Consider the following 14,913-nt stretch of genomic DNA (forward strand, 5'->3'; position numbering starts at 1 on the left):
ACAATAACATAAAGAAAAAAATTCGACAACGAAAGCGTCTTTACCGAAAAGCAAAACAATGCAAGAGTGATATTTACTGGTCAAATTTCCGTCGTGTAAGGAATGAGGTTGTTTTACTATTACGAAATTCGAAAATTGAATACTTTCACAATATTGCTAAAAAAATTAAGTCATCAGACCTTTCCGCTAAAGACTGGTGGAAGACACTGCGAACATTTGTCCCTTCTAACACAACTAACACAATACCGCCTCTTTACGATAAACAAACTAATAGTTTTGTAGCGGATGATACATGTAAAGCGGATATGCTCAACAAGTATTTCGCTAGCCAGTGTTCACTTGACGAAGCAAATCACGATCTTCTCCAAATGCACCATACACACACGAACAGTCTTCAGTCTATACATATAACACCAGAGGAAGTAATTGACTCAATTAAATGTCTAAAGGTAGGAAAAGCGTCTGGTCCTGATGGAAAAGATAATAGAATCCTAAAAGAGGCGATGCATCAATTAAACTACCCCTTGTGTGATTTGATTAACTCTTGCCTAAATACTTGCAAAATGCCTTCTTGTTGGAAACTTGCAAATGTGTGTCCAGTTTACAAAAAAGGCGATCCATATGTAACGTCAAATTATCGACCCATATCACTACTTAATACAACCGAGAAGGTCTTTGAAAGAATACTGCATAAACACATTTTTATTTGTCTTCGTGCAAATTCATTTTTGCACCCACTCAATCTGGCTTTTTGCCTGGTGACTCCACTGTCAATCAGCTGACATATATTTACAACACATTTTGCAAATCACTAGATAATGGCCTTGAGGTCAGGGTTGTATTCTTTGATATAAGTAAAGCTTTTGATAAAGTATGGCACAAAGGTATTTTATGTAAATTGAAACAAGCAGGCATTCGAGAAAAACTATTATCGTTTTTGTCTAACTATCTTTCTGATCGTAAACAAACAGTAATCTTACCGGGATCGTCCGGATCAACCCCTATTGACATTATTACTGACATAAATGCACACATACATTTGTTCGCTGATGACACCAGTCTTTTCATGGTCGTTAATTCGCGTAACGAAACTGCAGCCGTACTGCAATCAGATATCGACAAAATTTCTAGCTGGGCTAACAAATGGATGGTTTGTTTTAACCCTTCAAAATCCGAATCAATGATAATTTTCCCCCAAAATAAATAAACCAAATCATCCACCATTGACCATGCAGAACATTAATATTCCAATTGTTGATATCCATAAACATTTAGGTGTTTTTATGTCAAATGACTGTACATGGCATGCGCATATATCCTTCATAAAGGAAAAGGCATGGTCACAAGTTCATATAATGCGTAGATTAAAAACGATTCTTGATAGAAAAACTCTCGAGAAAATATATTTTTCGTTTATTAGACCAATCATTGAGTACTCAGACGCTGTATTTGACAATTGTACGCAATACGAAAAAGATGAACTAGAGAAAATACAAACTGAAGCCGCGCGAATAACAGCCGGATGCACACGTCTAGTCTCATTAGAAGAACTTATAATAAATTAGGATGGGAAACTCTTAGTCAACGAAGACGTAAACATAAACTAATATTAATGTATAAAATGAAATCAAACAATTGTCCGAACTACTTACAGTCCCTTGTTCCCGCAACAGTTGGGTCGCGTAGCAATTACTCATTAAGAAATGCGTCACATCTCCAACCAATTCAAGCGCGTACGTCACTGTATTTAAATTCCTTTTTACCGTCCATTGTATTCGAATGGAATAATCTTACAGATGACGCCCAAATCGCTGAATCTATCCATTCCTTCAAAAGGCGTATTAACATTGATCGACCGATTCAAAATCCCATATTCTCGTATGGCGAAAGACGCTCACAAATATTACACACGCGTTTACGTACAAAGTGTAGCGCCTTAAATAACCATCTTTTTAGACGTAATATTGTTACATCCCTATTATGTGTATGCGGACTTCAGGAAACGACGTCACATTATTTTCTCGAATGTACTCAGTATGCACATGCCCGCGGCGAACTTCTTAACACAATATCCGTTTATTCCGTCCCGTGCATTGAAACTATTCTATTTGGAGACAACACGCGTGACTACCTTACCAATATTAGAATAGCTGATGTTGTTCACAAATTTATAGTTAATAGTAAGCGATTTGATTCGTAATAAGCTACAGAACGACTCACAACCCTTTTCTCTTCTTTTCCCTTATCTAATATTTCAAAACTACCTTTATCTTCTTCCCAGAACGCTACCACACTTTCCGTTACCTCCATATGTCAACTTAAAATTTAAATTTTTACAATTCAAACACTATACACGGAGTTTGTCTCTTTCTTTAACTGTTATTATTGTTTAATGATCAAAATCCGATCATGTTCGCCTGAAAACATGTAATTGTATTTGTATAGGGAAAAGAACTATTATAATATAATATAAGACATTGTCTTTCGTTCTAATCCTATTCAAACATGTTCATTGTATAAATGTTACATGTAATGCTATGTAATAACAAATTGTATAGCTTGAAATAAATATGTTTAAACTAAAAAGCTTTACAAATTGATGTACTTTTGGCTGCAATTGGACTTTCAGCAATATTTTTGCTTTGATGGATGTTTCATCTCATCTATTAAAACACACTGATGACAGTATCAACACAAAAAAAGAAAGAATCTAATTCATTCGCGCTGCGATGTTAACGCTTACTTATGCAAAGTATCAACATATACGAATAAAATAAGTTTTTTACGAAAAGAAGTTAATCTGCACTCTGAATTACATAAGAAAGCCACGTTTGCTTTTCGTCGATTTTAAATTACGTTTAACTTAAACATACAAGTTATATTTATACAACTAAATATTAACATATGTATTTGATTGTGTATTTCTCCATAAAGCCAACGTTTGCAGTTTAGTTAATTTAATACATTATGGATGTAATTAATCCACTGTTTGTCTTAAATTTTAATAGAAACAACTGAAAAATTCCATACTACTAAAACGCTACATATTTATATATAAATTTTACACAGAAAATATACATCTCTATTTTATGTTTTGTTTATCTTGTAAAATTTTAACAAATCAATGTTTCGTATATTTATCAAAAGGTCCAATTGCATGTTAAACAAATGTGTTCATGTATTGCAGTGTATGTGGATGCGAATGTGTGATTAATACTTCCAATTTTTAAAATGCTATAAACGTCACGATTGATGCCGTTTTTATATGTTATGCAAGTGAAATTTACACCAACATCCACATCTTATCTCAGATAGACCACGTGACCCGGTTCGTGAACTAAGCTTTCCAAGTGACACTACCACATCACATACTCCACTTCACATGCAAAGCTGTGTGACACTTCACACTTTATCTTATCAGTTCGAACAGCGAGCTTTACTTATTTAAGATAAAGTATTCAGATACCATCAGACGACATCAACCGGTTTAAGTAGATATTTTAGATACAGGTGAAAATTACTTCAACAACATGGTTAATACTTGATAATATTTGTAACCATGCTGCAATCCTCGGCTGTCTAAAAACCTCACTGGGCAACAACAAGCCGTCCATTTCTGTAATTGATTCGATGTTTACCTCATTGCATTTCCATATCACAGCCCAGAATCGCCTATCGAATCAGTAAAGCATTATATACATGTAGTCACAAACAAGTTGAAAATGGTAAATTAATGATAGATAATTATATTAATATTTCATCAACGCAAATTGCCAGAGAAAACGCTTTGAAATAATAAAGGCATATTTCGCAAGATGAAGCTTTGATTTTGAGAACGTCAAAAGACACATACTTTGCATAATAAGAAGCTTTCCAAACAAATAAAGACATAGGACGTCATTTACAGCCACATACGGAAGTGTCAATATTATCCCAATTCACCTAGCTTCGAAGGGCAAGCAAAATCGCTAAAATTCTATTTGCGCATCTTCTACGAATACAAACGCCAGTTGGACAATGGATACCTATATCAGTGAACAGACTGTCGGAACATTTAATATCGCTACAATGTTTGAGCTAGAATACCTTGTGTCGGTATATCTAAGACTCAGAGACACATCTCACCTTTAAAGAGAGGTTTGATAATTTTAATTTTAAGTTTACGTGTAAAAGAAGTAAACACCAAATGTGAGATTCTAGCCCAAGAACCTCAGATGTCTGAGTGTAACCGGCCTTAGACGTCTGAAACTCTACCGACTGAGCTAGCCGGACTTGAAATATTATCATCGTTTTTATTTAAACATGTTAAATACTGTAATTTTTCTGATTTTTTATACATTGGATTTCTGTTATATTATTCATTACGTTGTACAAAGATGCTTTATTTATTGTGTTTGTAAAAAAAAACATAACCAAAAATATCACAAACAGTTTAATAATTCTGTTATTTTCAGTTATAGCTAACTGATATGGTTGAAAAGTTTAAACATTTTTATTAGTTAATAGTCAAGAGGTATAACTTGGTATGCTGTTTGTTAACATACTTTACATAGTCCAGTCCACAGTCCAAGAGATAACAAATTTCTTAAAGTGACGGTACCCGTTGCGACCCGGTCACTGGCAGTACCCTTACAGAAAAAAGGGTAATCTCAAGTTGTGCGAAATCATGCTACGCATCATCCTAGATTGATTGAAAAGTAAAGTAGACGAACTGCTGGCCGAAGAGCAAAATTGATCAAGAGATAGGAAGAGAATGGTTGAACAGATCTTCAACTGTAGAATCATCATTGAGGATAGTATGCAACACCGAACGGGAGCTCATTCATAACATTATTCACCAAAAGAATACTTTAGAACACGTGTGGCATGATAGTCTATGATATGTTATGAGAGGGTTCGACATTAACGACGGGCTGGTGTAAGTCATCCAAGAACTCTACGCAAACGCCAGCAGGGAAGTGATTATCAATGGACAGCAGGGGGACTTCTTAAGGACAGCAGTGGGCGTCTGTCAGAGATGTCTACTCTCTCCCGTCCTGTTTAACATTCTCCTTGCAATGATCATGAAGGAGACACTGCATGACTACCATACATCCATCTCCATCGGTGAAAGTCCCATCTCCAACTTGAGAGTCGCTTATAACATGGACCTCATCGGTGGCACCAGCAGTGAACTTCAAGATCTTACCAACAGACTATATAACAGATTAGGAGGAAACGGAATAAAAGTCAGCACGGCGAAGTCGAAGATCATGGAAAATAGCACGACCAATACCAGTGCAGACATCACCATGAAGTGCCAAGATTTCCATACGTACAACCCTGTCAAAGGATGGTAAGGGAACCACTGAGGTCCGTTTTAGAATTTCAATCGCGACCAAAGCAATTGCCATACCAAGCAGGTTGTGGGCGAGCAGTTCAATCTGCTTACAAACCGAGTACAGGATTTACAAGTCTCTTGTAGTCTTCCCACTATACGACTGCGAGACCTGGACGCTTTACGCGGATGCAAAACGCAGGATACAGGCATTTGAACATAAATGTCCTAGAAGACTACTTCGCATCTCCTACACGTACCACAAAACCCACGTGTACGTCCGAAACATGACTATAATACTTTGCCCACAGGAGCCACTAATGGCGACCGCCAATCGACGGAAGCTGGCTCGCTTTGGACACATCATTAGGAACGACTCTCTATTCATCGGGGCCGTCAGAAGAAAAGCCGGATGGACAATGTAAATGGGTGGACATCCCTTCACATGGATGACTTACTGTCAGCATCACACAACAGACCTGACTGGAGGAGGATTTCTGTATCCTTGTCCCTCATTTCACTCAACGTCCAAACTGGTCAACGGAATGGTAAAAATGACGACCCATTGCGAGTTGCGTCCAGATTATCAGGTTCAGACGATTCGCCTGTAATGCTACGGTTATGTTTTAGTATTAAATTACGACAAACATGAAGCAATGACATTTTGTTAAAGGAATTGACAATGGCCTCCAGATGTTGCTATACATGATTTTTGGTACATGGACATCAATCTTTTGTCGCACGTGGACAGAAAAAAACAAGTCTTGTAGAACGTACATAAACTGACACGCTTTTACACAAATAACCATTTAAAAGAGCCCCAAAATGAGTAACTTTGTAAAAACATGTGTGTTTTAATAATAATAATAATAATAATAATGAAACATAATAATGGATGCAATGCGCTTTTTATAATATTAAAACTAGTAATGTGTATACATGTATCAATCATTTATTATAAGGGGCATGTTTGTTTTGACCTTTTTTATGTTTACATTTTAACAATATGATTATAAATATGTTATATTTCTAAAGTTTTGACAGTGTTATTTATCAATAAGGATAACGCAGTAGTTTAAAACGATGTTATCCTATTTTTTGTTTTGTATGGTTCCTAAGCGTAACTCCTATTCTCTGTTTGTGTTTTTTTCTGACTTTTTCATAGTTCTTCTATTTAATGTCTCAATTATTATTTTCTATAATTAATTATCTTAATAAGTATGTTGAAGTAAAGCCGATTTACAATCCAGATAGAAAACATTTGTATTGATATAGTCCCTTAAAGCTCATCTTTATAAAAACTGACATACATTTATAACAACATTACATACAAATATGTTATGGAAAGTAACTGCTGTTATTCGGAAGTCAGATCAGTTAAGTTGTAAGTGTCAATATTGTCGGTTTATGATGAAATGTTATCAATCAACAAACTGCACCAGTGGCAGTCCAAAGTTATGCATCACGCTTGTATGAAATTGTTTTATTGAATTTGTGATTCACAATTAAACGATTAATGTTATATTCAAATCATCCCCTTGTCCTACCTTCAGGCTGCTTCAATATCATCCATGGGAGGGTAAAAATGCAGTTACAAGATCAGGAAGCGGTATACAATAATTATGTCTGAATGACTGTGGAGAGGTAATGCAGACCAAATGCAAAATACGCAAATTGAAGACAAGCCCTTGGAGTCTAGTGATGAACATTGGCTATACCTTCAGGGGGATGCTTAGGGGAGGATCGTCGATATTGGTAAAGAAATCTTTTCAGTTGCTTTTCTCCTTATTTCACGGTGACATCGGGATCAATGTCACATGGCAGGACACTCATTGGAGGGAAGCAGAATTGCCCAAATGATAAGGAGACCTCAAGTCATGTTAAAAATCACTCACAAGAGATATTGGTAATAATATCAAGTTAAACCTGAGGTCAATGGCTAAGTCTGTAATAGATTATGTTTAATCCTTCTCTATTAGACACCTTAATCTTAATTGCGTGTAATAAATCCATGTGCGCTAGCACAACTAGATGAGTTAGCAATGAAGGATACTTATCAGCGGTGAATGATACTCAAATGCAGAGAAACCCTGCATTAACCAATGACATTATCTAAGAGAAATACGTATATTTTATGGATGATCAGTACAATGAACGGGCTACTTTGTGAAAAGGAAAGATTCAGAAACTAGACTTATAAAATACGTCAATATTGGTATGTCTATAAGTGTAGCTGCAGGTTATCATAACGCCAAGGCGTTGTCTTATACAAAAGAATTCTTAATTAATTTGATATTTTGCTACAGTAACATAATTATAATATCACTTATACATATGTATACATGTAAGGACATTTACAATGCACATATTTTTATAATTGAACTATATATGATTTAGAAAAGTAATTGTATATACAAGTATTTCGTTGTGTTATTATTATTATTTGAGTTATGTGCCCACAAAATCGATAATTATAACATAAAACAATCAATGATATATAGTTTTTGAGAGGTTGTTGTTACTTTTTATACGTTACTTGTACCAAATGCATTCCCATCTTTTTAATTTATCTAAAGCAAACTTTCACCGGCATCATCTTTAGATATTTTTCAGCTGTCATAACTTATAGTATCTTAGCAGGAAACACTCTTTACACTTTGTGCAATCATCGAAAATTAGCATAATTCTGTTCTGAAGAATTGAGCTTTTGTAGCAAAGCAATAAACGAAACATTTGTAATCACAATCGAAAGATGTTTAATTTAACCAACCATCCAGATGCATTTTTTGTTTTACATAATATTTCCTTTCAAGAAGCTAATGTTACTTCACTTTAGCAGTTCTGGCACAACCGTATGAGCGCATTCTAGTAAAAAACATATTAATTCATGCTTTTATTAAAATGAGAAACAAACCATAACGATTAAAACGTTTAAAACTGCAATTAATGATGGAGATATTAATTGTTCACCATGCTCGTACCTTCTTACGTAACTGGGTATCAACATATGTGTCTGCGGAGTTTTGACAAGGTTAAGTAATTATCATCGTCTGTTTTATTCATTATTAAGTGGCTTAGCAAAGTCACTGGGTGACATTTTTTTTTTAATCTTACTTCGCACAATATACTCTTTTTTCACACATGTTCACCGTGTTTTTTTTATCGTAAACTTACCTCTTACATAATGCTAGAATTAACTTGGCTCTCTCAGGTAGAATGCCTCTGTGTATTCTTCTGAATAGCTGTTAATTTTCAGTCAGTAACGCTGCATAATGACATGAAAGTAAACCATATGACTCGATTAAAACCAAAGAGCTAAGATTTATCCTTGTATCACCTCAATTATTAGTATTGAATTGCTAGGCTATATATTTAATTGTATCTATGAAAATTAGAATATATCTAGTGGTTACAATGTAGAAGTCCGTCTTTCTTGTGCTTTAAAACCTAAAAATAATTGCGTTTGTCGAAATTGACGTATACCGTATAGAAATCCGACTTTCGGTTTTAAAAGTAAAAACAAATATGCATTACTTGCTAAATAGGCTATAGATTTAATTTTATCTATGTCAATTAAAATATATCTGGTGCTTACAAGGTAGAAACCGTCTTTTTGCGCTTAAAAACTTAAAAATAATACATTTTGTTGAAATGACGTATACCTTTAGAAATCCGACTTTCGGTTTTAAAAATTTTTAAAAAAACTTGATAACTAGGCTATAGATTCAATTACAATTTTTCATACTATAATTTGCATCTATATGTATTGATTAACATGTATTACCTTTAAAGGTGTGGGGCTTTAAGTCACTAAAGGACTTTAACATTAACTTAAAAGTAAACCATATGACTTGATTAAAAATAAAAAGAGTTATCCTTGTTTTACCTGAATGATAAGTATTGAATTGCTTTCTTCGTGATATATTCGTTTCACTTCATACAACTATCAACGCACGGTGTGATACAAAATAGTAAATTAGGGACTTAGTAAGAAGCCGAGTAGCTTTATTTTGTCACCTTTAAAGACATATATATATGAATGACCGGATTAAAATCAATTACGTCACTAAAGGATTTTAACATTAACTTGTCTGACGTGCAATTTGTTTGGACGCTGTGCCGTTCATAACTAATGTAAATTGCGTACAGACTCAAAATATGGACACAATATAACATTTTCACAATTTATTTTAAGCAACTTGTAAAATTTAAAATCTGTTTAAAATGAGAAAGTTACTGTTTTTTTCAAAACGAACAACATTCTGAAAATTCATAGTTTTTTATAATACAATTAAAAAATCAAACAATGAATAAACTTAAATGTATGATGATCATGCTGTCAGCCATTGCAGATTTTGCTTAAACGAACTAAAGTTTTATGTAGAAAATGTCCTAATTATATTCCTTCGCATGTTGTAGCGTAATATTGTAGTTTAAATCGGTTTAAAACATGTCGAAGCGTTCTATTATGTTCATAAAGGTTTTTTCCTTCTTTTTTTCTGTACTTGTTATGTGTTCCTGCCTCGGGGCTCGAATCGCAATGGACTGTGGCACCAGGGCGCGCCAATCCGTATGGGCTGCGTGGTAATGGCACCTGTGATGAAACAAGTTTATGTACGACGGTACGAATAGTGTGAGCGTGGCACTAGTGATAAAACAAGTAAATGTGTGACCTATACAGACTCATCATATAGACCAACAACATCAACATGACACTGACCTCGATCCGAAAATAAATACAATTAACATAACATAATTTGGTTTGAGCTGGAAACTGGTGATTTTCATGTTTCCCGTTTATAAAGAGCTATAATATTATACATGATTCGAGGGTGTAATTTCTTCTCATAGAGTTCACAACTGTCGAGTTAATGATGGTAACCATTACAATTATTATTCTTTTGTATAGATACGTACAGAAAATTGTAACATTTCGTGGGAAAATCGGAGATAAGCACTTGCTTGAATTTTTGTCTGAAATTAAAAATGCGCGATTCATGACACTACCTTCTGTCAACAGTGGATTTTAATGCAAACTACATGTAAATGTCCACTTACTCTTAGTTCCCTTCCTTTCCGAATCTGTACTTTCCTAAGATGCCATTGTTTACATATATATCACCACTAACCTTAAGTTCGCTTCCTTTGTAGATCCTGTACCTCATCAAGATGCTGATGACGGTCATCTTGACCTCAAGCTGAGGTAAACGCATTCCTACGCAGTTCCGTGGCCCCACTCCGAACGGCAGGTAGGCATACTCGTTGATCTTGTCCTTGTTCTCGGGCGCAAACCTTAGGGACAAGATTTATAGATCACATAAAATATATTCCTACCCCAAAACAGATTCATGTTCCTTGCTTTCTTTAACGTACATAAAATTATGAAAACTAAACTCGGGGTAAAGTTCATTTGATAGCAAAGATGTGACATTTGTCTTATTTATTAATGTCGTTCCCGCGAGTAAGTGCATCGTTCACATACTTGAATAACTTGATCACAAGACGTAGAATCGCATTCGCACGACTGAATACGTCAAGGAAACGATATTACTAACTCATGGGAACAATACAGTAAGTCGTAGGACGAGCTTTTCTTGGGAACAATTTAATAAGTCGTGGAAAGGACTTATAAACATGAGGGGGCGACAGAGATTACTCGTGGGACCGACTAAGTGGCTGGATGGAGGGAACGAGGTAACTAATTCGTTATTATGATATAATCAACCAATTAAAAAAGTTGTTGAGGCGAACATGATTGTGTACGTCAAAAATCAGGCTGTGGTGAAATGCTTCTCAAACTGTGTGTATTATTTGTGTAACATCACGATGCTTTATCAGTCAAGATATTTATCGTTTTGCTGGATAATCTAGTATACCATTACTAAGTGTATATTGCAATGCAACTGACAATACATGATGCAAATATATAAACATGAAGTACAATTTTAAACAAACAATCACATTGGTTCAGGAAACACGTTATTGTAATCATCATATCAGTGTCCGAGAAATTTCTTATTTTTCAGGTAGCCCACTGGGCTACCAATAAAAATATTTGGTATCCCCTAAAATTTACCTACAAAATGGTTAGAGGCAAGTATTCATCTCTATTTTATTTATTCATTTACATACACATACTACAACAAGTAATCTGATTTTACATGTAGTAGACATAACAAATCACTTATCAACAGTATTACAGAGTGACGCAATGAGTTCATTCAGTCCAATATCAAATAGTCTTATTAAACTGCACTCAGTACACAGTTATAGTTATTGTACGCAGTCAATATCATTTCTAGTCAGTAGCTGACGATATATTGTGGCCAAAATTTATCTAATACTTTGTAATAAAAGATACAAAATCGGTGCATCTTATATACAACTCGATCAAATTATTAAAGCAGTGTTTGTCTCCATTGAAATCAAACTTAACTTAATTAGTAACAGTCGCTCCTTAAAAGGGACCGTCGACCAGGAATGACGAAACAAATTCTAAAATACCGATTTTTTACAATAATTCGTTTTTATTGATTAAAATATAACGACTGGTATATTACATTACTTGAAAACAGTTTTCATATAATCAGTATATTGGCAATACATTTCACTGGGTACAGGTTGGTAGCTACTAGTTTACTATAAATACGCCAGTAGATTGATCATCATCGTCACGTTGTTAACCCATAAATGCAAATTGTGCATCCGTAGTGAATTGTATATATTTTACATATAAAATGATCAATCTTCTTGTGTTATTTATAGTGTGTATATCGTTATGTCACCCATTTTTGCGATGTACTTCGATTTCACATCGCGAAATTTTATTACCGAATATACTTGAAATATTAACTTTTTTCAAGTAATGTAATATACAAGTCGTGATATTTTAATCAATATCAACTAATAATTGTAAAACATACGGCATTCTAGAACATTTTCTTTTTTGGTCATTCATGGTTGACGAACCTTTTCATTAATTGACAATGCAAACTAATTAGCAGGTGTTAACCGCGTTCACACCAGTGTAATTAATATTCATTTTCGGTTTCGTTTCCGTTTTGAAGAATCCGTTGTTTTGATTTGTTTAATTTTCGGCGTCTTTGGATAATTAACGAAATCACAAACGTTGTCAAACTCATTGTTGCGGTTAACAAAGATTTCCAAATTGCGAAATAACGTTGCATTACGTGCGCAAACTATGATCATATAATCGTAGCAGAACACAAAACAAAACAGTTTTCGATGCAACAAAGACAGAAAAAAAACAGAATACCGTGTATATATAAGTTTTATTTAGCGATAAAAGACGACTCTAAAGCAAGTTGACATGTTATGAATTAAGCATTTTGCATTTATTTCGTCTGAACATTTGAATCTACTTAATAACGAATCTTTTCTAAAACAAAACATGAGTGCACGAATGTTTAAATTTATCGCAGGGATCATATTGTCGCAGCCAGGCATGCGACTGAATTATAAACACACACTATATTACATGCATGGTTTAATTGAATCCATGTATTTTGTTTGACATTCGACTGATACGAGTATAGTAGTACTTTTGATATAAAATATAGCGACTTTCCTGGCGTGTTATAAAAGCGATGAATATGACAAGCTAAGAATATGTACAAATAAATCCAACATATTGATGTATAGCTCTGTTCTTTAAAATCCTACAGTACGTTTACATATTGAATCAAAACAATGTTTTTAAATTTTTGGCGACGCCAAATCATTCGTTTATTGATAATGTTTGGCTGGCAATGTATATGTTGAAAGGGCTAAATTGGCAAAAAGGGTCGATAAACAGTTGTGTAGTAAAACACGGTTAGCTCTCTTTTGCAACGAGAGTGCATACACGAAAACGTATAATGTTTTATAAAATGAAGATATCATAATTTTCTGATGCAGTTGTGTCTTTTGTCATCTCGTTTTATTATTAAAAAACGTGTCAGTAGAATATTATCACAACTTGGCTTTAAATGCGTGTGAAAACGTAAACAACGGCGCAAAATGTATGTACGTTTCTTTCGCAAGGCTTAAAAGACCTGCTCCATATACGCCCCATAATATTCGCATGGATCGTAAATATTAATCAATAAAACAAAAAAACCATACTTATTACATTCTTGTAATTACACTTATTTAACTTTTAAGCAAAGTTTTGAATAAAAACCATACCTTGTGGCTGGCGAATGAAACCTAAGTGTTTCTGACAAGACCATGTCCATATACTTAAGAGAGAAGACATTATCGTAGGACAGCGGGCTTTGCAAACAAGTCATATTGGGGATTTATATCCAGAACGTTTCCAACCATCAACGTCGGGATGCACTTAATACATTTCCTCACCACATTACATTGTTTACATTGTGTTTGTTGAGTTGGGTTTTTTACCGTTTAAAGCAGTATTTCTGTCATATCACGGTTGTCCGTTCAGCACCTCACACTTTCCCTGGGTTCACTGGTTTAACATTACGGATTGCACATGCTTATGTTAGTAACTGACAACGGCCCACTTGAATGATAGATTGGTGGAGGATAACAAAGATGATCCAACAATGCCACGACGCAGTCAAAATTACATGTTTATGTGCAACAATGCTGTGAATGCTTTACACTGCATTAATATAAACTCATTTACATGTTCATCCTAAACACTTATATATTATTAGTATTGGTCTAGCGAAAATCATACTTAAACCTTACTACATATGTTCCTCTTTAGTTGTTTACGATTTTACATTATGTAATTGGAACTTTAAATGACATACTAATGACATCATTGTTATTTATTATATTCTTATTCATGATAACCAAGTACCTCGCCAATTTCGTCATCGATAGCATTCATGAGCTTCTCTTGAATCTCATGATTAAGGGCAAGTTCATAGAGAACCCATGAGATTCCCGTCGCTGTGGTGTCATAGCAAGCGAGCATGAAAATGATGAAATTAATCATGATCTCCTCGTCCGTCAGACCTGCACATCAAGGTGATAACGCAGACTTACAATCAAGGTTGTTCAATGAAATATAATAATTATAAATAAGTGGGTCAAATAAAATTGTATTATATTTTAAATATGCAAATTAAACAAAAATAAATATATGTTAAAATGCCAATTGCACAAACGTGCAACACGTTAACAAATGTCCAGGGCCAATATGGGAGTTCAAAACGGATGTTTTTGTTAAACAACGCAGATAAAATATATATTACATAGGAAAGTTGTTCATTGAAGCTGTGAATAAGATAGAAAAAGGTAATACGTTTTGTTTGTTAACCATGTATAAATGGAAAAACGATATGAACTATCTTTGAGACATCCGATGTGTTCGTCTTACACACACACACACACACACACACACACACACACACACACACACACACACACACACACACACACACACACACACACACACACACACACACACACACACACACACACACACACACACACACACACACACACACACACACACACACACACACACACACACACACACACACACACACACCCTCACACACACACACACACACACACCCGCACGCACGCACGCACACATACACACACACACCCTCACACAC

At 34.6% G+C, this 14,913-nt stretch overlaps 1 protein-coding gene and 1 long non-coding RNA gene across 2 annotated transcripts in view; one reads left to right on the forward strand and one right to left on the reverse strand.

Moving 5' to 3' along the window:
* LOC127840335 (uncharacterized protein DDB_G0271670-like) overlaps nt 1-14,913 on the forward strand; it is a gene marked incomplete at its 3' end in the record, with an annotated part of 75,931 nt that overhangs the window by 9,692 nt on the left and 51,326 nt on the right. The window contains exon 3 of the mRNA XM_052368742.1: nt 1,421-1,445. Coding sequence (XP_052224702.1) covers nt 1,421-1,445 — 25 coding nt within the window. The remainder of the gene's footprint in view (nt 1-1,420; nt 1,446-14,913) is intronic.
* On the reverse strand, nt 9,488-10,855 carry LOC127842408 (uncharacterized). Its single transcript, XR_008031614.1, has 2 exons — nt 10,447-10,855; nt 9,488-9,911 (listed from the first exon to the last, which is right to left on the reverse strand). It is a non-coding gene; the product is annotated as an uncharacterized LOC127842408 (long non-coding RNA).

Source organism: Dreissena polymorpha, chromosome 8 (genome assembly GCF_020536995.1).
Source record: "Dreissena polymorpha isolate Duluth1 chromosome 8, UMN_Dpol_1.0, whole genome shotgun sequence".
Classification (NCBI taxonomy): domain Eukaryota; kingdom Metazoa; phylum Mollusca; class Bivalvia; order Myida; family Dreissenidae; genus Dreissena; species Dreissena polymorpha.